This window comes from Mauremys reevesii, linkage group 19 (assembly GCF_016161935.1).
Source record: "Mauremys reevesii isolate NIE-2019 linkage group 19, ASM1616193v1, whole genome shotgun sequence".
Lineage (NCBI taxonomy): Eukaryota > Metazoa > Chordata > Testudines > Geoemydidae > Mauremys > Mauremys reevesii.
This window is the reverse complement of record NC_052641.1, coordinates 24,435,694-24,463,059: the sequence shown is the minus strand read 5'-3', so window position 1 is coordinate 24,463,059 and position 27,366 is coordinate 24,435,694. Positions and strand designations below refer to the sequence as shown.

Here is a 27,366-nt window from a genome sequence, read left to right as displayed (position 1 = left end):
ACTAGAGGAGTGAACACCAAGCGGGGAGAGCAATTTGGAATGTTTGATTATATAATTATACATGTAACGTACCTTTGTTTCCCTGACGGTCTATATGAAAAACAGTTCTGGTGGCAGCTTGTAAGGAAATGGTCCAGCTCTGAATGTTGGTTTTTTCAGCTCGATGTTGTATAATTAACTGGTACATTCGGAGGGGGGGCTAGAATAAAACATGAGTATGTTAATGCAGCCTGGAGCTGATGTGATAGTGATCATTGCAATGCAGATAAAACATTTCTTATCATTGTCGTTGCCTAGTGGAGCCTTTGGAACAGCTGGACCTTTAATTGAAAAATAGTGTGGTGCTGTACAAGGCAGAGATGCTAAATGAAGTCAACAATTTAGAATTAAAAATAAGTTATTTACCTTTTATTTAAGTATTCAGACTTTGTTATGCTTTGTATAGCAGGAAATTACTGGGTTAAATTTTTATGAACAGTGACAGCGTGAATGAGATGAATTAAATGAGAATGTTAGTGCAATTTTACAGACCTTCTGTGTACATTGCAGTGAGAGAAATGATGGTCTGTTTGTCGGGCAGAGGAGCAACTGTTGAGGGTTCATTTTAGTACTCGGTTCTTTGAACTGCCAGACCAGAGTCCAGTCACTCTGTTTAACTTCCTTGGAATTTACAGCTACTTCAGGTAGCTGACTATTAAAAAAATAAATAAATAAATAAAGCATCATCATCATCATCATCGTAATTAATTAACTAGTCACTTGTCACTTAATGATAAAATGCATTTATAGTGGGATTACCACCTGTTGGAAAAAAGTGCCATTCTGATGTTTCCATGTGTGGTACAATGCCACGCGGAACACAAGATCTTAGGAGGAAAATGCAGTTATTCTGTGTGTTCATGTGAACACTGGAACCTAGAGACATTCTGAGCAAAACTGACTTATTTAAAATGAGCAGACATTTTCACAAGACTTTAGATAATATGTAAATAAAATAAAAAGAACTGGCTAGTCAAATTATTAACCAACATACTGTAGTGGACCTTGCTTTAATATAAATTACTCACTGCACCAGAATCCACAAGTCCCAGCCACACTTCTTATTCCTGGTTTGTGTTGGTCTCTTGTAAGAATGCTCATGTATTTAGGACGAAGCCCTTGTTTGTATTGTGCTGGCCACTATGATTCCCATCTCAACCAAATGCCAGTAATATCTTGATGCCATCGTATGTTCTGCCAGATGCGTATACAAAAACATTTGAGAGTATTTAAACATTTTATTGGGTTAATAGTTCATATCTTTATTTTTGACACACACATCCTCTTCCCCGCCCCCCCCAAAAGCTATTTTACCTTTTTTAAAACAAATGATTTCTGCTACATTTTTTAATCCTATTTCATTACTTTTGTTTTTTATTTAAAAAAATATTTTCCAGAAATCTATAATGTAGAAAACGGTGGCTTTCATTCACTTCTACCTACAAAGGGATTGTACTTTTAGAGAAATAAGGTCTTTGTTGATTAAACATTTCAGCTTGGATCCTTTGATCTGTTGGCCCTGCTGATTATGTTTAAAAATATATTTGTTGGAATTCTGCTTGATCTGTTCTTTGTTCAGTGCATATATTTGTAACTTTTTCTGTATGTTGTATAAATACCTATTGGAATGAGTTACATATCAGGATACAAGCTTTATATATGGTACGATATGAAATAATGCTGTCACTTAAAACAAAAACATTTCTTTTACACAGTTTGAGTCAGAAAAATTTTTGCATTTGGGAAAAGATCTCTATTTGTTCCTATTTTGTCTAATGTTTTATATTGTTTGCTAGTGGTGAATCAATTATTTGAATTTATACTTACTGAGCAAATAAAGTAGTAAGCTCATTTGTGCCAAGGCCATCTAATTAAATGCTAACTTTGAGTAAGCTGGATTTGCATGAAAGATTAATTTTAAGAGGTTTTTATGACTCACTAAGTAATGGTTCAGTAAAATCTGTGTATTATATCATTAGAACATCTAGTGTTAAAGTGATATAATATTTAGTCACAACTCTGTTGTGTAGGAAGATGCAGTAAATTATTATTTAAAAAATTGATCATATTTTTCTCTAGGAAATGTTTATGGACTCTTATTTTAATTTTCCACCATGAAACGTAGTAAAATACAGCCCAAAAATGAGACGGGTAAAACACACACTATTTTCTCTTTGAATATTTCTACAGCTTTTCATTATCCAAATACTTATGAGCTGTTTTTAGGATTAAGTTGTCCTTGCAGTAGACTCAAGATTATACCAAATTTCCTATATAATTTAGGAGAGTATTAATGGCTGTACTGTAACTGTTTCAAGAGATACATCATCTAATAGAGAAAGGTATACGTTCTTTAGTGGACTTTCATTAAGAAGTTGGTATTGTATCTTAAAATGGCTCCTTGTATTACAAGAATTGATAAAATTTGTAATATGTGATTCTTTATGGTTTTAAAATCTTATTTTTATATTTAAAATATACAGGTGGTGTTATATAAAATGATTTAATAATGTAGAGGTCCCTAAAACTGCATGAGGCTGATGGAATTTATTCAGTATAAACTGTTTCTTTGATGGTGTCGTCATTGTAGTACCCATAGATTATATAACTAAACACCCAAGCTCGTAACATTCATGATCAAATTCGACATAAGCTACGAAAATTCATAGCGGAGTTTCTTGTTCTGTCCTTAACTCTTTCCACTGTGTCTAGCTATTGCAAAAGCATGTAAATGTAGTAATATGCTGCTTACACTCTTACAATAAACCCAATCAGCTATGGAACGCCCTTACTGTGTATCCACAGATTACTGAGGAAATGATCCTTATTTGGCCCCTACCATAGTGTGGTTGTGTTTATTTCAGGCAGTGGATCCATGTGAGCAGAGCAGCTTTGTGTACCAAATCACTGTTTGAGGTGGAAGTTCCTTGTGTGTTAATTGGGAGCAGCTTTCCTAAACTGAATAGCTACCACTTTCATTTTAATCCCCAAGGTAAGTAAATTAGTAGCCAGTGGCCTGTTTAATTAAAAAGTCTTATAAAACAAAGAAGAAAATGTTACTAACTCAGTAAGCTGCATTGTTCAGCAGTGCAACACTCCAACTATGGAAGTGCAATTCCTAGATAGCAGCAGAGAAGGCGAGCTGCAGGATGCCTAGTCAGAGAGGGACTCTCAGTGTTTTCAGTTGTTAAAGGAGTTAAATAAGTAACCCTGTTTTTTAGATGGGGAAGCTGAGACACAGATGCTAGGTGACATGCTCAGGATCACACAGCAAGTCAGTGGCAGGGCAGAGAATAGAACCAGAATACTTGACTCTCAACCCTACACTTCAGCCACAGGATCCTGCTGACTCTGATAAGTCATCACAATCAGCGTCGTCCACGATGAACGTGTTGGAGAAATGTAAAATTGAAATTCTCATCAGCGCCCAAGACTGATATAGTGCATGAAAACTGTGGGTAGCAGAAAGCAATATTAATCTTTTATTTAATAAACAAATGTGTTTGAATACATCCAGTTTAGGTTGTGACTCACCTACTTAAAGGGTGGGTGAGACCTAATATCTCTAACAATAAAAGCTTAATGGAAACAGGATGTGTGATTCCTAGAAAATTAACGAGATATTTTGTCAATTTTATTCCAGACTTCATTTGTCAGGATATGCAGTGTCCAGTGACAAGCTAAAAGAATTTTTTGACAAATTAACTATGCCACAGGTGACAGATCAGGAAAATGTTAATTTAACAGCCCCTTTGTGCCTACCAGATTTATTGAAGGCTATTAAGGACACTCCAAATGGTAAGGCCCCTGGCCCTGAATGGATTTTCCATTGAATTTTATACAAAATCTATCAATACGTTTGATGCAACTTTTTGGAATATGGGTAATCATGCTTTATTTCTTGGGTCACCTGAGCCTTTATAGCTGTAATCCACTTCTCTAGTTGGGAGCAAAATCCACGCTCACACTATTGACTGTAATCTGGGTCTGAACGATTCCTCCTGAACAAGTGAGCTTATATAAACGTCAGCAAGTAATTGAGACTAATAGGGCTGCTTGCATGAGTAGTATTTTGCAGGATTGGTCTAAGCACATGAATCTATTCACCCATGTAGAAGCATTCCCAAGCACGTGCAACATGCTTCTGCAGGATCAAAGTGCACTGGAATTATGCATGTTCAGGCTTAGTTCATCTAGTCCAGTATCCTTTTTTGACATTGGCTAATACCTGATGCCCCAGAGGGAGGTTCAAGAATCCTTATGCCCTTGAGTTAGTGATTGGGGTATGCCCTGACATTGTGAGCTGTCCCATCCTCTTTAAATGTTTTCATTTAAAAACATCCCATTTCTAGCCCTTGTAGTTGTAAAGATAACCTACCAAATGTGAACCTTGCGTACTCCCTCTTCATAAGGACCGTAATAAACATGGGACATTTTTCAGACGGTTCAGCTCCACCAGCATTAACAGAATTGGGAACTGTAGTGTATATGAGATGCCACTCTTTTAAGCCCCATGTCCTGTGCCTGGTAAGTGTTTGTGATAAAGGGTTCATGGATGTCTGTAGTGGATGGTGCTTAGAGTGACCAGATGAGAGACATGAAATATTGGGACATTTGGGGGGGTGGGGTCGTCCACCGGCAGAGCAAAAAAAACCCACCACCAACAACAACAAAAAAAGCCGCCGGATCATTGGAAAAATTGCTGGGGGTTGAGCGCCAACTGGCAGCTCCCCGCCCCCCACACCACACCAGCTCACCTCCGCCTCCCTGAGCGGGCTGCCACGTCCTGCTTTTCCCCCTTCCCTCCCAGCACTTGCACTGCCGTAAGCTGATTCGCGCAAGCCTGGGAGGGATGGGGAGGAGGAGGAATGCGGCGTGCTTGGGGCAAGGATTTGGGAAGGGATCCAATGGGGCAGGGGAGGGGCGAGGCTGGGGTTGAGTTGGGGGTACGAGTCCCCTCTGCCAGTGCGCTGGAGTGCAAAATATCGGGACAATCCGCGTCCCGACCAAACATCAGTCGGGACATGGGACAAACAAGTAAATATCGGGACAGTCCCAATAAAATCGGGACGTCTGGTCACCCTAATGGTGCTGGACAAAATCTATAATGAAGTATAATTAGAGAGAGAGATTTGGGGCGGGGAAAGAAGATATGTTGGGACTGATAATCTATAGAGAGATGACGGGGGAAGGGGAGAGAGAAGGAACAGATGAAAAGATCCTGAGGGGCAATGCAGGAAATGTTACCCAGGATGTGTGATGGGGAAGAAAAGAATGCAGGGGCAGCAAGAAGGAGGAAGGTCTAACACAAGCATGAGATGGCATAATTTGAAGTATATTGTACAGGACATTTGACAGTGTTATAATAACAATAGAACACAATAAACAAGGCACAGATGAAACCTGGGACCAGTGAAATCAAAAGGGAAAACTTAATTGACTTAAGTGAGGCGAGGATTTCACTCACAATGCTCTTATTCTTTTAAATTGCAGTAGACAGCAGTGCATGTATTTTACATCCTGGCTAGTTCAATATAAGGTAGATGATCAGGCCCATATGGGCCTGTTAAAATGTCTGTTGATTAGATTAAGAGCAGAGTAGTGGCTAAGGAAATAGTGTCTCCCCTTTTTGCCTTTTAATTGAAGTACCACTACCTGCGCTCCGCCCCTCTGCTTCGGAGTGTAACGTTTTGGGCTCAGCAGCAGAGAAGGAACAGAGGGGTCAGACTGCATAGCACTATTTCTACCACCCGGGCGCAGCGCGGGGAAGGGAAGGTGCACATGTGCAGTCCATTGGGCACTGCTGTTGAAGATCTGACTCCAGACGCGAAGGCGCTGCCACACCTACAGTAAAGCACCCCTGGGGGGGGAGACATCTCAAAGAACCTCAGTTACTGCACGAAGTGAGTAGCCCTCTCTCCTCAATTTGGGGTATGCAGAGGTCTTCCAGGGGGTACATCCACTCACCTAGATATTTGCCTAGTTTTACAACTGGCTACATAAAAAGCACTAGTGAAGTCAGGAAAAACTAACATTTCATACAGACAATGACTTGTTTGTACTGCTCTATGTACTACACACTGAAATGTAAGTACAATATTTATATTCCAGTCTATTTATTTTTTAATTATATGGTAAAAGTGAGAAAGTAAGCAAATTTTCAGTAATAGTATACTGTGACATTTTTGTATTTTTATGTCTGATTTTGTAAGCAAGTAGTTTTTAAGTGAGGTGAAACTTGGGGGTATGCAAGACAAATCCAATTTCTGAAAGAGGTACAGTCGTGTGGAGAGATTGAAAGTATTGTTTTGTTGGGGGCTGGGCTGAAGACATGGCAGTTTGTGTCTTGGAGAGTAAAATGTCTGGTACAGAGGTCTGTGAGGGGACATGGGAACACTGGACCTACCACTAAATGCTTTTAATACCTTGACTAGTTGTTTTTATCTTGGGGCTAGTCTACACTTACCTGCCGGGTCGACGCGGTGAGTTCGACTTCTCGGAGTTCGAACTATCGCGTCTAATCTAGCGATAGTTCGAACTCCCCGCGCACTCCAGTCGACTCCGGTACTCCACCACTGCAAACGGTGGCGGAGTCGACCTTGGAGCCGCGGACTTCGATCCCGCGGCGTCTGGACGGGTAAGTAGTTCGAACTAGGGTACTTCGAGTTCAGCTACGCTATTCACGTAGCTGAACTTGCGTACCTTAGTTTGACCCCCGCCCTTAGTGTAGACCTGCCCTTGGAGTGAAAATATAAAAATTTACACTTAATTAAAAACCTTTACTTGACTGTGTCTGTTTCCTCCACATTGACAGCCCTTACCAGTGCACCTAGCAGAGGGCCAATGGTTATCCAGACAGACTTATGGTCCTGTTCATATTTTATTAAACTCTTTTGAATCTAGCCACGTTCTTTCTTTTAAACAGATGTGTCAAGTTTCTTCTCTGCCTTGAGTTTGTGGGGGAAGAAGATAGCTATACTTATAACTAAAAAAAATGATTCAACTTCATTATGTTTGGGCAGTTTTTACAAAACTTACACACTAATCTACCATGAATGTAAAAGTACTTTTTATTTTTAAGTTACTCTCTTACTTTTATAACTTAAAATTGTATTGACATGCCCAATGATTTTATAACAAGAATATGTTTTATACTCCCAGCCTAGGTGTCCAATATTGAATCCTCTTATTCCATTACTTAAAGCCAGAATTCCTAATAATTAATTCTAACGGTGGTTTCTCTTCTTGATATAAAGCAAGGATATTATCCGCATGTCAGTTAATTTGTGGGATGGAATTGTGAAATCTTTTTGCCACTTAAAAGATTATTAGCTTAAAAATAGAGTCCTATCAGCTATAGATTAAACATTTTTCTTCTAACATAAACTTTATTGATCTTTGTTGCTATATTTTTTATGTTTTAATTAAGTCTTAATCTCCCTGATGCCAAATAGATTTTTTTTTAATGCAATAAAATGCAGTGATGGTTGTCTCCAAATAGTTTTAAGTGGTTAGAAGTGGGCTCAGTTATATATTGGTTTTGGACTTGCCTTGACATATAGAAATCATCTTTTATTTATTCTTAACCAACACTTAACCTTCATGTCTGTTTTACAATGCTGTTTCTTGGTGAGTTGAAGAGGTGGTTATGTTTGTCCATCTGACTTAGGTACAGCCATCATATAGGTTTCTCGTGGCTGTAAAAATATGTACTGTCTGTTGCCACTCAGTGTAATCTTGTTGCTATGGGGCAATGTTTCTGAAATGTTTGCATCTATGAGATTCATGCATGTTATGTGTAGTTAATTTGTGTTCTATGAGTATCTGCTGGCATGGCCTGCCTGACTCCTCCTAGCCATGATGCCCGACTCCCCTTCCTTCTTTCTGTTTTGATATGAAAGCCAGTTTCCACGTCCTCCCCCTTTTTATATATCCTGGGAGAGAGAGACCCCTTGCATGTTGACCCTTTAGATCTTTGTGCACCAGAGTGATGACCCTTGGACTCCCTTCTGTGAGTAACAAGAGTAGCCACTTATAGTCAAAGAGGGTGAGGAGGAGAAGAAATGAGACAGGCCATTTCTGAGGTAAGCTGGAGGAAGACCATGGAGCGTTTAAAAACAAAATGCAGCTTTGAACTGTATCCTGAAATGATTGGGAGCCAGTGAAATTATTTGAGGGCCAGGGTGATGTGGTTGGGCTTCTTTGTACCCTTGAGATAACAGGCAGCAACATCCTGCATGTGCCAGAGTTGGGGCACATGGGTTGCCATTGAGAAGGGAGATGCTGCAATTGAGGTAAGAGAGGATTAAGGCAGTGCCATATGCAGTATTGCAACAGTCAGTTGTGATAGGTGAATTTGCAGGGGTAGAAGCAGAAGTTTAGAGTCAAGGATAATGCTAAAGTTGAAGACTGCGGTGGGAAGTTGCTTTGGGAACATAGGTAGGGTTCATAGTCGTTCTTGATTGAAGATCTTGTGGTGGAAATGTTGAATGTTTCCATAAATGGTTTTCAGTTCTCATAGGAAGTCACATGAGATCACTGCCTTTGTGAAACTAATCTTTCACATTTGTTTATATAAAGACATTTATTGATTCATTAAACAGCCTAAAAGAACTGAAATTATTTAAATTTGCATAGTAATTCCACATAGAAAGTTACAGTAGTACATTTTAGTTCTAGCTACTGTAATGAACCTAAGAACTCATACTTAGATCAGACCATTGGTCCATCTAGCCCAGTATCCTCTCTTCTGACAGTGGACAGTGCCAGATTCGTCACAGGGAATGAACAGAACAGGACAGTTTATCGAGTGATCCAACCTCTGTCATCCTGTCGCAGCTTCGGGCAGTTGGAGTTTTAGGGACACCTAGAGCATGGGGTTGTATCTATGACCATCTTGTCTAATAGCCATTGATGGGCCTATCCTCTATGAACTGATCTAATTCTTTTGGCCTTCACAACATCCCATGACAATGAGTGCCACAGATTGACTGTGCACTGTGTGACGAAATACTTCCTTATGTTTGTTTTAAACCTGCTCCATATTAATTTCATTGAGTGACCCCTGGCATTTGTCATGTAAGGGGTAAATAACACTTCCTTATTCACTCTCCCCTCCCCTCCACTATACAACTTCTATGATATCTCCCCGTAGTCATCTCTTTTCTAAACTGAACATTCCAGTCTTTTTAATCTCTCCTCCTATGGAAGCTGTCCCATACCTCTAATCACTTTTGTTGCTCTTCCCTGTACTTTTTCCAATTCTAATATATCTTTTTTGAGATGGGCAACCAGGACTGCATGCAGTATTCAAGGTGTGGGCATACTATCAATTTATATAGTGGCATTATGATATTTTCTGTTTTATTATCTATCCCTTTTCTAATGTTTCCTAACATTCTGTTTGCTTTTTTGATTGCCACTGCACATTGAGCAAATATTTTCAGAAAATGGTCCACAATGACTCCAAGATCTTTCTTGAGGGGTAATTTAGACCCCATTATTTTGTATGTATAGTGGAGATTGTTTTCCAGTGTGCATTACTTTGCATTTATCAACATTGAATAACACGAAAGCTCATGCTCCAGTATGTCTGTTAGTCTATGAGGTGCCACAGGACTCTTTGCTGCTTTTACTTAGCTTAAGAGTCTTTGGTGAGGAACCTTGTCAAAGGCTTTCTGAAAGTCCAAGCACACTATATCCCCTGGACCACTCTTGTCCACATGTCTGTTGACCCTCTCAAGGAATTCTGATAGATTGGTGAGGCATGATTTCCCTTTACAAAAGCCAACATATTGTGTTCATCTATGTGTCTAATAATCCTGTTCTTTAATACAGTTTCAACCAATTTGCATACCCAAGAATCTAACCTACACAAGCTTTTGTTTTGTCTCTGTTTTACTGTGTCACTTATGTATTTTAATTGTTTTTTCAACAGGGTCATGTTGGTACAACTGCAACCAAAAAAATTGATGTCTACCTCCCATTGCACACAAGCCAAGACAAACTGCTGCCAATGACAGTTGTGACGATAGCAAATGCCAAGGTGCATGACCTGATTGGACTAATATGCTGGCAATACACGAGTGAAGGACGGGAACCCAAACTAAAGTACTGTTCTTTCTTTACTACTACTACTTGATCTCTGGTTTTCTCCTCTACAACCGTTTTTGCATAATGAAATGGATTTCCATGTCAATATTTTTATAAATAAGTCTTATAGGAACCACCTACACAGTTATCAATATTTCTTTGTGAGCAATACACACACATCTATATCTATTTCTCTTTCAATTAAACTGCTGGCTACTGGATAATGATAAACACATGAATCTAGGGATGTGCAAATGAATCATAATTTTAAAACACTCTATGTAATATTAAGATAAATCACACCGCTGTCGGCATCATTGATAGGTGTTTCATTTTTATGTCTGACTTAGTTTTTGAACCACTTCTTAATGACCAAGGATCAAACAGAGGTGCCTCCAATAAAATCTAGACATGATCTGTAAACGTTCTGATTTTGACGGGGGTGGCAAGAGCTGGTCAATATCTGAATATTTTTCCCTTCTCCCTGCCTGACTCTGCCTATAGAGTAGTAACAGGATGGTATAACTAAAATGGGATGCTGAGTGTCTTGGAATACTATTTTAGTGTTCTGTTTGAGATCTAGTACGCTACCATATAAATTATTACTAAATCACGCTGCATCCATATGCACAAGAGATCAGAGTTAAGCTTGTGCATGTAATCTGAACTTTTGAATGTATCACTTTACAAACGTGATGTTCTTTTAATGTAGTCCTTAGTACTGAATAGACAAACTATACCAATGTGTGTGTGAATATATAATTTTTTCAGTGTTTATAAAGAATTGACAACTATGGAGTTAAATGCAATTAAGATCTAAGGTACCCTCCCTGCCACCATCCTTCTGCGTAAGTGTTTAGACACCACTAAAATTGAAGATGAATATTTTGGCAAAAATGCAAAAGTAGTCATAAAAATTCAGTTTTATTTGAAACTGTGAATAATGCTTTATTTTTTAATTGAGAAACCACTATATCATGCACTAGGCCCTTATACTTCCTACCAGAACTCGGCCTGAGTCACCTGTGCAATACGAGATCAGCAGATAGAAATTCTTCACAGCTTCACTCCATCAATGAATTTTACAGTATTTGCTATAATCCTTGCATATCCCTTTGCTTGGGGTGGGAGACATGAAGGGAAGGGGAGGCTGCCCCTAAATTTGTTAGGCTGAAAAATAGATTGTGTGCTGTCTTAGAATATTTCCTCTTTTTTTTTCTTTTTCTTTTTTTGGATAAAGTAATGTTTTAATGGTAGGTCATACAAGTTCTGTGAAATAGGTACTTCATATCTTTTAATCTGGACATCTTTCATTTTAAAATGATACTGTAAAGTCTGGAAAAATACTTGCCCAGTATTTGCTGCATAACAAAGGACGAAATAACATAATATATCAGAACCACCTCTGGTACAAAAGTAGTATAACAGAGTGTAGTAGATGTTTTTATTTGTTAGTGAGTCAAACTTCTGAGTCTGTTCCTTGGTCATGGCATATTTCTCGGAAATTTTGCCCTTGTTACCATTTTTCAGGAATGGGTTTGTATTCATGAGTCGTCTGTATTTGTTCAGTGGTAGGTTGAGAACTCTTTGGGCTTTCTGGTGGCTATGGGGATGAGAGAGAGAGAGAGGTTATTTGGATTTACATTCAGATGCTTTTATTTTGGATCCCTGATTATTAGCTGTCTTCTTTATTGTAGAGATAGAGCAGCATAGGGAGGTGGACCTTCTCCCAGATTGAGTTTCATGGAGATTGTTGATTTGGCTCTGTTGTTCCTCCCAGCTCTTTTGAATGAACAGATGTGATATTCAGGTCCTTGATGTATTAAACGTTTCAGTGGTCTGACACTGGTGAAGAAATGTAGAAATAATGGCAGACATTTTCTGTTTGTTAAAATATTTGTTGATCAGGAATGTGATTGTTATGTATCATTACTATATTTTAAATATGTGAGATGCAACCAGTATCAAAGTCTCGGCATGTGTACTTTTTAAGAACACGTTACACATCATATTGACCAATGTCAACAAGTAAAAAGTATCCCATAAAATAAAATACCAGTGTCCTCAGAAAAAGGCTTGTGTCGTGGAAGTCAACAGACTTTTACTCTCATGGACCATTGGGAGGAGGTGAATGTTAGTGTCTTTCTTGGGGGTGTGATTGCTGACTAGGAATGAGCTTGGCCAGGAATGCTGTCAAATGCCCCCAGATCCCACTACAAGGAGAGGAGTTAGTGGGAAAGCTGGGGGTATTGGAACCCTCTCCCCATGTAGCAGATAAGAACCTGGACTTGGGGATTCAGGGAAAGGGCAACGTCTCAAAATTTCAATGTGATTTGTAAGTATTTTTCTTTGTTCTCATGTTTCTTTGATTCATTTTGTCAGAGCAGCTCAATGCCTGTCCATCGGCAAGGGTCAATTTAACTCTGTTACTTTACAGAATTCATCTCTAAATAAGGGAATACATATAACTAAGGTTTTGTAGATATTCTTATTATTTATTTTATTATCACTGATATTATCGTAGCACTTAAGAGCTCTAGTCATGGACCAAGACCCGATTGTACAAGGCACACAGAACAAAAAGACGGTTTCTGCCCCTGTGAGTTTATAATCTAAAACAGGAGGCAGCCAGTGGTTACAGACAGACCAGTGAGGAAACAATGAAACCGTATTTTTCAGCATGGATATTCTCCCTTTCATTTTGTTTGCTCTGGAGCTAGTCATTTTACAGATAAGGGAAGAGAGTGAGGATCAATTTGAAGAAAGCATTAAAAGTTGTGCGAGTTATACCAACTTGTAATCTGGTATAAAAATACAGAAAATAGGCATACCTGCTAATCAAACTAGAGTAGAACAATGAGGAGCTATTCATTATGAAAGTGCAGCCCCCACCTTCAGGAGAGGAATATCTTGTTATCAATTTCTTTATCCTAAAATGTTGACCTAATAATCCACAATAAGTGAGCTATAGTTGACAGATTTGAGGATGTGCTATATCAAGTTTGGCCTGCCATTTGGTAGTTTTGTCTCTGTTCAGTGTCTCTTGATATGAGAAAGCCTTGACAGTGTTAGCAACCCTGTCCCTGGCCTCTTATATATGAACTTCAGAATCATAACCCACTGGACCGTTCTGTTGCTAACCATTGATGGATGTGCTCTGCTGATTCTACCTTCAAAAAGCATGTGGAAATAAAAACAAGTACAAAACATTTCAGAACCACAGATTTATTTATTTTAGATTTTTAAAAACCTATAATTTGGTACTCACTGCAGTTAAATTCTTCATTCTGTCTACAATAAATTCAGATTTTCAGGACCTTCAACATTTTCAGATACATTTAGCTGAAATTTGGGGTTTAATCTTATCCCAGTGTACATGAATTTACGTGCTGGATTATAAATGTGTAAAATTTGCACCAACCAGACTTGTTTTTTCTATAGGTTACACACAGTAGTGTACTTACTAAATATAATATACAGCTTCACTAGTAATTGTTAGAACCTAATCTATTTTATGCCAATATTTTGTGTTAATACCAGCTCACGAGGAACTCGCGTATTAGCTCTGAAGCAATAGCAAGTGGATATACACGTGGTACAGTAGACTAAATTTTTCTGCAACTTAATATGTATATGATAAAATATTTGCTCCAAAGTGATCTCCAGCTCTATACTGTAATTTGTCATTTATATTTTGCTTATCCTTTTTCATTGACAATAAGATAGATTTTCTTTTTTAAAACAAATGCAAATGTGTACAACTAATGAAAATCTGACTTAGTTTATAAAAATAAGATGATTTCAGAGTTGTGTCTGAACCTATATTATTCCTCAAAAATCTTTGTTTGCTATTTGGGGCATCTGAAGCACGGTCAGTTTATGGCACGTGACAGACGTCATGTACTTGCAGTAGAGGAGGACACGTATGGATTGAGGACAGCATTTCAGCGTTGATAATTATGTTTTTGGCACATTGGGATCTCTCTCAGACCATACTGAGTGTGGTGTTCTGATGCATGCCTGTATCTCCCCCTAGCTTTAATGGGAATTATGCACATGTGGCAAGTACAAAACAGACATATTTAATGTTGTGCCAAACAAATAGTTCCTGCCTCAGAAGGGCTAGCAGTCTAAGGGCAGAGAAAGGAATGGCTCAGAACAGTATAGTACAAAGATGAGTGCCAGGTGGGCCTTCACACTGGAATGTGTCATGGAATGAGGGATGGAGAGGGGCTGATTTTTTTTATTAGCTTTATTTTTAAATACAGTGAGTGTGCAGAACTACACTGTAGCGTGTTAATAGAAATACAGACTGAAGTGCATCTTTTCTGTCTAAATTGATAGTCCTGTACATTTCTAGATTCTGTTGCCAGTCCTACCCTTGATCAGTTTTTCCAAAGTTTGCTGCTATGTTCTTGAAGAAGTTTTAAAATTAGTTCTATAACGATGTATCAGTTCTTCATAACAGTTGAGAGGCTCATAAAAATTTCTTTTACAACATTACAGAATTTACAAAATTTATAGTGACAAACATTGCTAGATTACTTTCTTGTTAGCCATCTATTTAGCAAATTACAGTTTACATTAATATTAATGTGTCATTATTACCTATTTTATATAATAAATATCTTAGACATGACAGTATGCATATAGATCACCTGGAGTAAGCGCTCTCAATAAGCACAGTTGCAACCAAAGGTTTGTGAATTAATTGAGAAAATTGCAAATCAGGTAGTCAGCGAAATAATTCATTGTCACATCCAATCAATAAACTTTGTAAATCAACTCATTTAATTCAAAAAATGATCTATATAGATCAAGCGACCAATTAAACAATTAGCATACACTTTGCAATTAATTAATTTAAGCATCAATCATGCAATTAAAACTCCAAATTTAAACGGCAGAGTTTAGAAACATACTGCCATGTGAACACTGAGGCTATACTTCATGCCTCTAGAACAAGACTGAATGCTGGCAGACTTGCATTTAAAAAAAAAATAAAAAATTAGAGCTGAACAATAGAAGTTAGTGTTTAAACTTTAATATGATAAATGTGATAATGAGCCAACATTATTATGTTTTGTGTATATAAAGCTAGAGCTCTGTGATTCTAGCCTGTGGAAAGAAACTGGTTTAGTGCTCTCTCCCCCCCCTCGCGCCCTCCCCCAGTATGTGCCTGAGAAACTTGTGTATATTTATTTCAGGCATTAATGCATAATAATGTTAACTGCGTTGATTGATTGGTCTGTATAGGACGTAAAAGGTGTTTTTGTGTAGTTTGCTTTCCACCATACTAATAGTTTACATTGAACACAAATCCTTGACTTTTTATGTAGCTATTTCCTTGACATATTTTTGTTGCACTGTTTACATGTGTGTCCATACTGCACCATTTGAGTATATTTTTATAGGTAAGAGCTTTTTTCACAGTTACTAGATCTAAAACAGAAGAACATAGACATTGCTCATTCAGATTTCATTCTAAAAATGTAACCGTCACCAAATAAATATACAGATTCAGGAATATTTTAATTGCTGGTCTGTCTGTCATTATTTTGCATACAAATGAGTTAATGTGAGGCTGTTCTGCCTTATTTGGATGTTTTCTTATTACTGCTTTATCACATGATTATGCTAACTAAAGGGTTTAAGGCTTGATGCTGTGTATAAATATTGCAAATCAGTGATATTTAAAGTGTTGATTTCTACACCACAGAAGCTTGCTGGCTTATTCTAAACAGCATTCAGCAATTGACACTGGACCATAGAATTTAGTTGGCTATGTAGCTCCCCCCTCTGAAATAAACTTGCTCTTTGTTTGTTTCAGTGACAATGTCAATGCCTACTGTCTCCATATTGCTGAGGACGATGGTGAGGTTGACACAGACTTTCCACCCTTGGATTCCAACGAACCCATTCATAAATTTGGCTTCAGCACTCTGGCATTGGTTGAAAAGTACTCTTCTCCAGGGCTGGCAGCTAAACAGTCACTCTTTGTTCGAATGTGAGTATTGACACCAGCTTTCTAAAGTATCAGAGGGGTAGCCGTGTTAGTCTGGTTCTGTAGAAGCAGCAAAGAATCCTGTGGCACCTTATAGACTAACAGACGTTTTGCAGCATGAGCTTTCGTGGGTGCTCATGCTGCAAAACGTCTGTTAGTCTATAAGGTGCCACAGGATTCTTTGCTGCTTCTACAGCTTTCTAAACTATCTTAACATCTGAGCATAGAGTCTAGCAAACACACTTTTTCTTTTTTCTGCTCTGCTCTGCTCTTAAGCATTTGAACTTCGCAAAACTCAGGTTTCAGGTGTATTTGAGAGTCTTCATAAGTAGAATACACAATCCTGTACAGGTCATGCAAAAAGGAAATGCAGTTCAGGCCTTCAGTTTGACCTTTTCTCATAATGGCTAAAATCCAAAAGACAATAGCTGTCTGGTTCTAAAACTGCAGAGAAAAAGAAGCCACTCAGTATGATTCACATACAAGGTGTTGGACTCTTTTGTGCCTCTGCTACTAATAAATATTTGGGGGATTTTCACATTTTTGAGTTTATAATATTCAATTCAGTCTGTGCACACCCTCCTTTGTGAAAAATAATTTATTTTATAACTGAAAATGTAATAAGTTTTGAATTGTAAATTAAATAATATACTCTCATGCATACAGTAGTAGTTGTAAGAAAACCAGACTTCTGGTGGCACATCAGCTTTGGCCTAGCACCTAAATGAGACAATTATTTCCAGCTGTGTTATACATGGAATTTTTTCTCAGTGCAGAAAGAAATAATGTAACACTGTTCAGCACTGTGCATCGTAGCTACTGTATGTTTGTTGTAAAATGCAGGTCAGTCATTACAGCATCAATTAGTATCATAAACCATGCATAAACTAGAAAAAAAATTGGTTTGCAGATGTTTGGGTCCTTCGAAAAGAAAGTGATAAAATATTTTTCCTTAATATTGGAAGTGCTTTATTCAGTAAAATATTGGCATTTGGCCCATATTCACAACCATAGAGGTGCTTCCAGTTACGTATTATCCCAAATGCAGATAAGATGTATTATGTATTTGATTACTTTTTGGTATAATCCCAACTGTGTGCACGCTGTCTTGCTGACAGGTATGAAGATCCCTACCCCAAAGAACTTTCTCAGAAATCCCATTCATTAACCTAATATTCACTCCTCCAGTGGAGCCAAAGTCCCTCATTCTGCCCAGACTGTTTCATTAGGCTGCAGGCAGCTGTGATGTCCATTCAGAGAGATCTCATTTTGCCCTCCCTGGTACTTTGCTTTGGTGGGAGAGGTGGGCTCCCCTGGGCTCATAGTCCAACCTTGTTTGTTAACTGTATGTCCAATTACTACAGCAGAGTAGTATGTTAGCCATATCATCGAGAAGCTGTAGTGATTCCACAGCTGCCTGTAAGGGAGACATCTAAGTGTTGATCATATTGTATAGTAGGATAGAACGGAGGAGAGCAGAGGATTTTCTTGGTTCCTTGTCATCTTCCCAATGCCAAAGTGAATTTAATAAAATAAAAGCATTCTGAAAGGTAAATGTGGCCCCTAAAAGGCCAAGAGGAGGGACAAAATAATCCAGAGTAATTTGTAGTGCAATAGTACATAGAGATCCCACTCAGGACAAGTGCTTATCACACTGGGCACTGTACAAACATATAGGAAGGAATGGTTCCTGGCTCACAGAGCTTGCCATCTAATACAAGGCAAGGCATGGCAAGTGAGGGTGCCAAACAGGGAGGAACCAGGGGAGGTAGAAAGAGGGCAACAGTAATAAGGTCACATGAATACACAGTCTAACCACGCACCCTGCTTGATGGTTCTGAGTCACATAAGTATAGTTGTTTTTTTAATTGTGCGCTTGACCTAATCTTCAGTGGTTGGCTGATTTCTTGTAGGCATTGCAGCAGAGCTCTGGGAGGGCTTTGAAAGAGAGAAGGTTTATAGCCTTACTGACTGCTTCAGGGCAGTAGCCATGGAAAGAATGAGAGGTCTTTGAGGAAAGAAGGCAAGTTTATTCTTCTAAAGTGATAGGGAAATTCTCCACTCCAGAGCTGTGGGCCAGGTCTCTCACCTGTGAGGGAGAGGCTCCAGCTTTCACATAAAATATCCAGTGTGTCGCAGCCTTCCACTCACTAGAGGCTAAGAGTTCTGCTAAGTCCACAAGAAAGAGAATTCCTTTGCTTGGCTCTTTTGTGTGACTTGGAGCTGTGCAAAACAAGAACTAGGCCAAAACAAAAATGGACCTTGTATTCAGATGTGAAAGATTGCTTCATTTCCTCTTTGTTTCAACTTCCACACACTCACATACAGCGCTGGAGTACATTTGAAAGGATATGTCATCTTAAATATTTGGTTTGATTTTCTGACAAAGCATCCTTTAAATAGCATGTCCTGATTTTTTTTTTTTTTCCCTTCAGAACGTACTTTAAAAATTTTAGACCTTTTTTTTGGCTCCATTGCTGATGTTGAGAAGGGTCTTTTCAGGAGGCTCAAAAGCAACAATACAAAATATGTTTTAAATCTTCCTCCCTTCCTCTCTGTGGGTGCACATGCATACTACCTCTTCGATTTCAGCTCTGCTGCTACTGAGTAAACACTGTCTTGCAAGATGTGGGGAGAGTATATTTGTTAGCTCCTGTCAATGCGGTTGTATGGAAGTGGTATCACTGTACCACACTACAGGAAGTGCAACTGGCTAATCAACAGAACAGTGATATTAGCTATACGTAGTGTTGTCAAATGCCTAAAGGAATAAAATGAAAAACATTAACAAATCATTTTTCTCTAATGTTGGGGGAGGTGGGGTCACTTGTTACAAAAGTGGGTACAAACTTTTCAGCTTCAGATGTGATTTTTCGAAGTTGATAGTGTCCCTTTGAACAAATAAAGTTTTAAGTGAACTTTCAAAAATCTCAGCTGTTAAATGTGCTCTGCTTTGAAGTACTGTAGTATTCCAGCACCTGGAGTGTGAGAGTACAGTGAAAGAAAAGCCAGAGCTGATGTGGGTGTAAATTAGTGGACTGTTCATTTGCTTGAGTCTTAGAGAAGCAACTGTGTTATTTCTTTTCATTCTGTGGTAATTACAACCATTTTCATTGTCCAGATTGTCATTGTCCATAGAAATGGAACATATGCAGTCTGCATAGTTTAGAATTTTTAAATCTCACTTAATTTCTTTTTTGGCAATGGTTACTATCTGGAGAGAACAACAGTTCTGTCTGTTTAAAATGACAGAAATAAGCAAATAAGAAATAAAAGATGGACGTCACTCATTGCCTGCTTTAAGATTTAAAAGATCAGATAAATCAAATATGTGCCTTTGCACTCTACAATATCTGTCTCTTGAAATGAAGCCAGAATAAGCTTTGTACCAGCAGAAATATATAGTAAGCACAGGTTTTAAAATGTAAAATTCATTAAATTTGCTGATGTCTTTAAAGTTCAATAAAAAACTAGTCATGTTTAAACCACATCAGATTTGCAACTGCTCATTTAATAAGAACATTGCCTGTACATAACCAATAATAATGGGCTGGATCATCCTGCAGTAAAACCCACAGAAGGGTGCTAAGGGGGAGGTACTATTCCAGAGGAGCCCCTCATGGAGTTCCTCCCCAGCATGGTAGAGTGATTTTAAATCAAGGCGATTTAAATCAATGGCTGAATAAATTAAACTTTAATTTAAAATAATTTAAATCACTTGATATTTTTTAAAAATAATTTCAATCATGTTGAGACTTGAGACTTTGTAAAACTAATTTGAAATTATGTACTATTGCAACTTTAGCTTAAAATTTCTAATTTAAATATTGTTTTTCAAATGCAACTACAGGCAGGGTATCTTATTTGAATTTTACAAAACTGCTACAGGCAAAAATCAAAACATTGCAATTAAAATCCTGATCTGCTGCAAATACTTAAGCAGGAATGTAACTTTATTTCAATGGGACTACTCATGTACTTAAGTGTTTTCAGGATCAAGGGATAAAATTTAATTTTTATTAAAATTTATCTTAGCGGCAAAAAAGTCGTCATCATTCCAAAACAAAATTGCTTTGATGTTAACAATGAAATGTTATCTAAGCTTTCAGCACATTAACAAAGTTTTTAAGAAGTCTTTTAAACCCACAGGCCAAAATTTTCAAAAATAAACACCTAAAGGTAGGCTCCTAAATCCATATTTAGGCACCTGAGGGTGAGTTTTTTAAAAGCATCTAAATGATTTAAGACCTCATAGTCCACTGGCTTAGAACTCCAGTCTCTGACGAAGGAGTATAGGCTGGTCAAATGGTTTCAAATGACTTGTGGAACTTCAGTGTATTGGAAGGTGCTGGGGGAGGGGAGGCAGGGTTTGCAAATATACACAGGCTATTCATTTATCAGCTCTGTTTGAGGTTTTTTTGTTTTTTTGTTCTCACAGTAGGGATGTTATTGAGGACTTGTCTCTTTCGGCACAGATGAGCATTTTAAATGTGAAACTTAGTAGTAGTAAAATCTGAAATTCTATATAGATTTAGTCTAAAAATTTGGAAAATAAAGAAACACATACAAAAAAATCTGCTAGTAATTGAAGACTATAAAATGGGAAGAAGGTAAATAACTAGCAATGAGTAAATTAAAAAAAAATTGTATTTTTTTAATTTGTGATTTTTTTTTTTGCCCACTCCCTGCTCCCTCATCTTTCTAATGGGGATGGAGTGTAGCTGACACCCTTCCCCACCTGCAAAATGAATGTTGGGGCCTGCCCCAAGCTGCAGGGTCCCCAGATGCCTCTGTCTCCACAGTAGCTCTGTGCCCCTGGCATCCCCACTCCTGCTAGTAGGCATGCCCTCTAACCATGGCTGCCCTGCGGACCCCTCTTCAGGAAAATTCCTACCACTGAGCGGGCTCTGCAGGGAAGGTGGTAGGTTGGAGGACCATGAGCATCCTCCCCATCTTAACTGAGTATGAACTTGCTAACCCAGGCCACTTGCCTGCATAGCTTTTGAATCCCACAGGGTCCTGGGAGTAGGGGAAAGTGCTGTGCAGGCAACTGACTTTTATCCCCATGCTACCCCAGAAGGGAGGAGGGGGTGAAGGTTAGTGCACAGATCTTGGGGACACAATCAGATCAATAATAATAAATACTGCTTGCTCAGGGAAACTAGCCGCAGTCAAAATTAATGTTTTTCCTAGGATATTAGGTAGACCAATTAAGCAAGGTGGACCAGCTGCTCCAAATTTTATATGGTGTAATGAAACCCATCAACTCAAAGCAGTAACAGTTAGGGGATACTCTAATACATCCTAGCACTGGGTCTTCATTGAACAAGAAAACTCTAGAAATGTAGATATTGCCAGCTTCCTATGGATTGTTGTTTTTTTGTTTTTGTTTTTAAACCTGCACTCTCTAGAAATCTGTACCCAGTATTTCGGTTTGGGATCGACCTATAAATTAAAAAAAAAATGCTTTTCTGACCATTACAAATGGTTTGCAGTTCATTTATTTTACAGTAGAAGAGTTGTAAAGACTGGGAGAGTTATTGAATATATATGGCTGGCCAGTAAAGGGACCTTTTTATTAAATCAAAACCATCCTTAGTTGGCCAATTCTTCCATGTTAGCAGAACCTGCCAGTTAACTGTTCGTTTCTCTTGATGGCTTAGGAACTTGTTTTACACAGAAAGCTAACTTTAATAGAGACAGTGGCTTCTGGACTAACAGGAAATAAAACAAACAAAATCAGTAATTGCTATTAGTCTTTGCTAACAACTTTTCCAATAAGCAAATGTCTGTGTGTTATTCAGTTGGACAAGGATTTGGGTTGATAAATTACCCTAGAGAAATGTAATTTAAGATGGAAAAGATTATCAAAATGTGATGACTATAGTTGAGAAATAGTTCTGTAAACAAAAAGTGCAAAGATTAAACTAAATCCCTTTAACTATCATAAAAATAGATTCTACATCTTCTTTTCCTTTACTGTTGTTGTACTAATGCATATAATTGTATTCTTTTTTGTTTTGTCTCTCTTCTCACCTTAAAGTATTCTCAGTTGCTACTCTGTCAGTCTAGTGACTTGTAATGTTTATTAATACTGTATCACTTACTGGTGAAAAAACTGGATGCTTCTGAGAAGCTTCATGATGAAACGTGGCATTTGATTTCAAGATCTTGCCCATGTTTTATGTTTAATACATTATCAGATGTTATGCAGTTCACTGAACTGACAGTTATGGGCCCTCACCTGGGACCCCATTTCAGCAGGACATATTTGAGCAGAAACAGTTTGCAGAACTTTATACACTTAAACCCCTTGCCAAGGCAAACTCTTAGCCACTTGAGTTTGCTATAAATACCCAGTGGCAATGGTTGGAAGTAGCCCACGGTGTGTTTTATGTTCTTAGCTGAATGTAAATGTCTTTGTGGTTATATAGAGTAGTAAATAATTGAGTTTGATTAGGGAGAGGGACCTCATTATGCCCCCACCTGTGCCCAGCTGGTAGGGGAGGGTCGAAATGAAGCCATTAGCTGTCTCTCTTACTGGCATCTCAAAGAGCTCAAATACATCTGTGTCTTATTTTCTTTTCTGGCACAATCAGTTGAGCAAGCTAAGCAGGCATGACTGAATTTGGCAAGTTCCAAGGACTCTGGCAAAGTTACACAAGAAGAAATGGCTTCTAACTGCCCATTAGTCTAGCGAGTTATGCTTTTGGAAAATGTCTGTTATGGAAAGGAGTACTTTGTCCAATGTCAAACACTGCATTCTCAAACAATCAGCTTTGATGTCAATTTGAGTTTGTCAGGTTGAGTCAAACAAAGCACTGCATTCATGTAAATGTGAACCTTGTTAACTGATGAAGTAATACCTGAAAGACTTATTTCAAATGAGCCAAAGTTATTTAAAGTAATTCTGATACTACTCATTAGGATTTTCTTCTTTCTGAAAATTTTATTGTCACAGCTTGACACACTGTGACTAATGGCATTGTTCAGGAGTTGGTGATTCTGCTGCCATTTGGCTCCTAGTTGAAATTTGGCATACAAGGCCTCTAGCCTGGAGCATGCTTTATTTTCCTGTTTTGTTCAAATTGCTTTGATCATTATCATCCTTCCCCCCACCCCACCCTGCCCCAAGTTACACTAGCTATATACCTGAGAGATTCAGATTGGAAACAATCAAATCATATGACATCTTCTTTGTGGTGCACTTATGAATGCAATTCAGAGGTTATGGAAACTTCCCCACAATAGTCCTATCCTCTGTTTTCATACGTGTACATATAACTTACAAAATGTATTTTATCACGTATATAAAATGCAAATATATATAGGTTAACTTAAAGTATTATCACAGTACAGCAATCAAACCCAAACGCACCCCAAAGTCACATGAGACTTACTTTTGACCCACAAAATCAAGGCATTTCAGAGGCAGAGCTAAAAATGTGAGCTGACACAGTCATCATGATTCACATTATTGTGCACTTTAATCTAAAAAATTACCCATCTTAAATTAAGGGCAGTACATCAACTGGGATTTTTAGCATACTTTGATTTCACACTCTTCAGATGGAAAACATTATTAGTCATCGCCAGTCGTTTTCAACTATGTCAGTGATTTTCTGCAGAAAACTTGTAAGTGCTATAGATTCCACCTCAGAACAGAACAAAAGTTGTTTCCACATGAGCGAGAAATACAAACAGTGCTTGGAAAAGTTTGTGCTTAATGTTGACGACAGAAGCCTTTCCTCTTTAAAAAACAAAAACAAACAAAAAAAACCTGTTAATTTAGTTACCTAAACTGAGCCCAAGACTAAGATACTATATAAATCCCCCACTTCTCCCCCCCAAAATCAACATTCCAAGCTTTGAAGCTTTTGCCTTTTCTCTTGTTTTCATTTTCCTCTCCTGAACCTTGCCACCCTGGCTTCAGCGCTAAGGCTGTAAAGGAAGATGGAAAGCCAAGTTACCTCAGAATGATCACTATCATTAACATTCACGGGTGGTTCACTTATCATTCCTGACTGCACAGACATGGCAGCCGTTATGAAACGTCCACAGGTGTAGCACGATGATACATATTACATTGTGCCACAATGGATTTATGTATTCTGTAACAAAAGAAAAGTGTAATGAAAAAATACAGAAGGTAATCCTTTATTCCTCCACTGCACAATTTATCAGTAATGCCTGTGGATGATAAGTGCCAGGGATTTCCTTTGCTTGATTTAACCTTGTCATCCAGGTGTGTTTTCGTAAAATGACAGAAAAATACAGGCTAAGGAATTTCTTTGACTCTGTTTTTTCTAAAGGTACTTTTAATTGATAGAATAGTCTCTTTGTCAGTCCGATGTTTTCTAGCAGCTAAAGATAAATACATTGGTTTAAAATAATGGTATCACACAACAGTGGGTTAGGTTAAAATGTATGTAATTTGAAAACCTACTTAAACGTATGCTGGATAAGGTATAGCTTGTAATGAGGACACTTGATATATGGTATCAATATAGGAAATGACTGAGAACCTGGCAAGTAACCCTTGAAATGCATTTCCCACCACAGTAGCACCTCACTACTGTGCACTAATGAAAGGGAAGGTCAATATGGATTGGCAAAGTTTGCAGGCTACCGAGTGCTGGCGATAGGGATGAGCCCTGGTACCACCAGCCAAGTGTAAGTGGTAGCACTGTTCCACAGCATTACAGAGTGCCAGGAGAAAGGGCAGGAGGTCTCATGCTTCTCTCTCCCTTTGGTGCATGGGAAACATGGCGTAACACACTGGCCTTGCCCCGAGATGAAAGCAGAATCTCCTTGTACTTTCAATGCAGATTAGTGGTTTTACTGTGTACTACCATGTGGTATTGAGATTCTGCTGTGTATTGTCAGAGAAGAACAATGTTCTTCTTTTATTTAACTAAAACAAAGCAAGAAAATACTAGTAAGTCTGAACTCCAATTGGCATTTCAAACACCTTTGGCATTATTCCATAGCAAATATCCAAAAGTTTACAAATGTGGGGTGCACTTTACATTTCATTTCTCTTGCCAAGGTCTCACTTACTGAATAGCTCACTAAATATAGTAAAACATCGAGGTTTCTCTTTTTTTGCTTTGATCAGTAAAATAAACTTTTAAAGATTGTTCTGGGATGGGATCCAGCTTCTGAGGCAAAGAATGGCTGTGGTTCAGCCATGATTTAGTACGAGAATGTTCAGTCAAATTAGTTGGACAGTTCTCAGGCCAGCTGCTCAACAGGAAAGGCTTGACCAAGTTAAAATGGACTGAAACACTAGCAGGATCAACAACAGCTTTTCCTTTTTAGCGGCTGAAGTGACAAGAATTAAAAGTCTGTTTTCCATTTTGGGGAGTTCCAGAGATGTCTTAGCATTAGCAAACCCAAATTAGGTAATCAGTGCTCAGTTGCCATTGTTTGCTTCACTCCCAGAAGGCAGCTTGACTTATTCTTAGCTTAGATTGAAGGCCTTAGTTTGCTTATGAGAAAACACATTGAAAGAATTTAAGTCCGCAAGGCTGGTCATATTCCTATTTGACCATATTAGTTAGTTTTTTGTTTTTATTTTGAACTTATTTTTCCTCATTTTTTTTAATGTTTTGGTTTGCCTGGCAGTTTCCTGTTATATGACATTCTGCAGTAAGTATCTAGGAACAGCAGACCCCACATTCAGGACAGAGCTTTGGGTGTTCATCAGCCTGATGCTTTAAAATGCTCTCCAGACTCCTCTTGCGACACATCAGTAGCACACATCAGATCATTTGGAAATGTAAAAGAAACAGTTCTCATTACTTGCAGTGTTTTGACACATACACTGCTTCCATATGCCAGCTTTTAACCAGAAAAACCACAAAGTTTTCCTCAGTAGATAAGTCAAGACTAGAGAAACCTGTAAGGAACTCAAGGGATCTAACAGAACTAGATGAATGGGCTGCATGATAGCACATACAATGTAGTGTGGATAACTGTAATGTGTATTGAAATGAGTAGTTTGAACTAGTCATGTGCATTGCAGGGTTCTGAATTTAGTGAAAACCCCTGCTCGGTGTGTGACAGCAATCAAAAAAGCAAACAAAATGTCTGGCTGTTTTAAGACTGAAAATTTTATGATGTCATTATAGAAATGGGTTGTACTCCCTCATTTTGAGCACTGTGTTCACTTCCGATCGCTCCGTCTCAAAAATATACAGCACAAATAGAAGAGTAACAAACAAACTTGAAGAGGCATGAAAAGAGGATAGATTGAAAAGATAGGAATGTTTAGTTTAGAGAGGCTAGTTCTGTAAAATAATGAATGGTACAGAGAAGGTAAATGTAATGCTCCGTTTACACTGTCTCATAAAATCCAGAACAAGGGGAAAGGGAAATGAAATTGGAAGGCAATTTAAAGGAAATAGTTTTACATAACACATAATTCTGAAACTCACTGCCACAGGGTTTCACTGAGGCCAAGAGCCACGTAGGATTCAAAAGAGACTTAGACATTTTATAAGGATAATGAGAACATTCACAGAAGCAATTTTTAAATTTTATCTAATGTATAATGGATATGAACCCATCAAATAACTGCCTTGATATACGAAGAACTTCCCCTAAATTGGTAGGTTATCCCATAATTATCCACTGTAGGGTTTCTTGCTCCTCCTCTGCAGCATCTGGTATTGACCACTGTCAGAGACAGGGTACTGGTCTAGATGGCCTGCTGATCTAATCTGATATGTTAATTTCTATGTAACTGCTATATTTCCCCACCTCCACCCTATGCTTGTAGGGTCATGTGGGAAAGGAAACAGTGGTTGGCCACACGTGTTATGTTTATTGTAAGACCAGTGTATGTGTATTCCAAATTGAGGAACCTGCCTCATTACAAACTTGTGCATGCTCACACTGTTGATAGCACTAATAGTGCAGCTGATGGTTGTGGTTGAGAAATAACGTGACAAGAGCTCAAGTTGTCAGTGAGCCTTCTAGGATATTTCCCAGCATGGGATAGGGCTGAGACAGTAATCTGAACTAAACTTCTTCCCAGAGTTAGGGTCATCCCATAACATTCAGTTTGGTCCTTTTTATAATGATGTAAGTGTATTGATTGGATTGTTGTTGACTGCCAGTTAGTTTTAAAATATTCCAGCCATGCTGTTCATCTAGAATTTTGTTTCCTGATTAAAATATTGAAATAGCCACATAGAGAGCAAGAGAGCTCCGCCTCCTCCTGTCTA

The 27,366-nt window shown here is 38.2% G+C and overlaps 1 protein-coding gene across 6 annotated transcripts in view; it reads left to right on the top strand.

Annotated features, from left to right (window-relative positions):
• MAPKAP1 (MAPK associated protein 1) overlaps nt 1-27,366 on the top strand; it is a 164,915-nt gene that overhangs the window by 66,810 nt on the left and 70,739 nt on the right. For 5 of the 6 annotated variants that reach the window (XM_039506739.1, XM_039506740.1, XM_039506738.1 and 2 more), the window contains 2 exons: nt 9,977-10,149; nt 15,962-16,138. In XM_039506739.1, coding sequence (XP_039362673.1) covers nt 9,977-10,149; nt 15,962-16,138 — 350 coding nt within the window. Of the gene's footprint in view, nt 1-2,920; nt 3,032-3,682; nt 3,838-9,976; nt 10,150-15,961; nt 16,139-27,366 lie in introns of those variants that run through there. The other variant, XM_039506741.1, reaches the window with a different exon arrangement.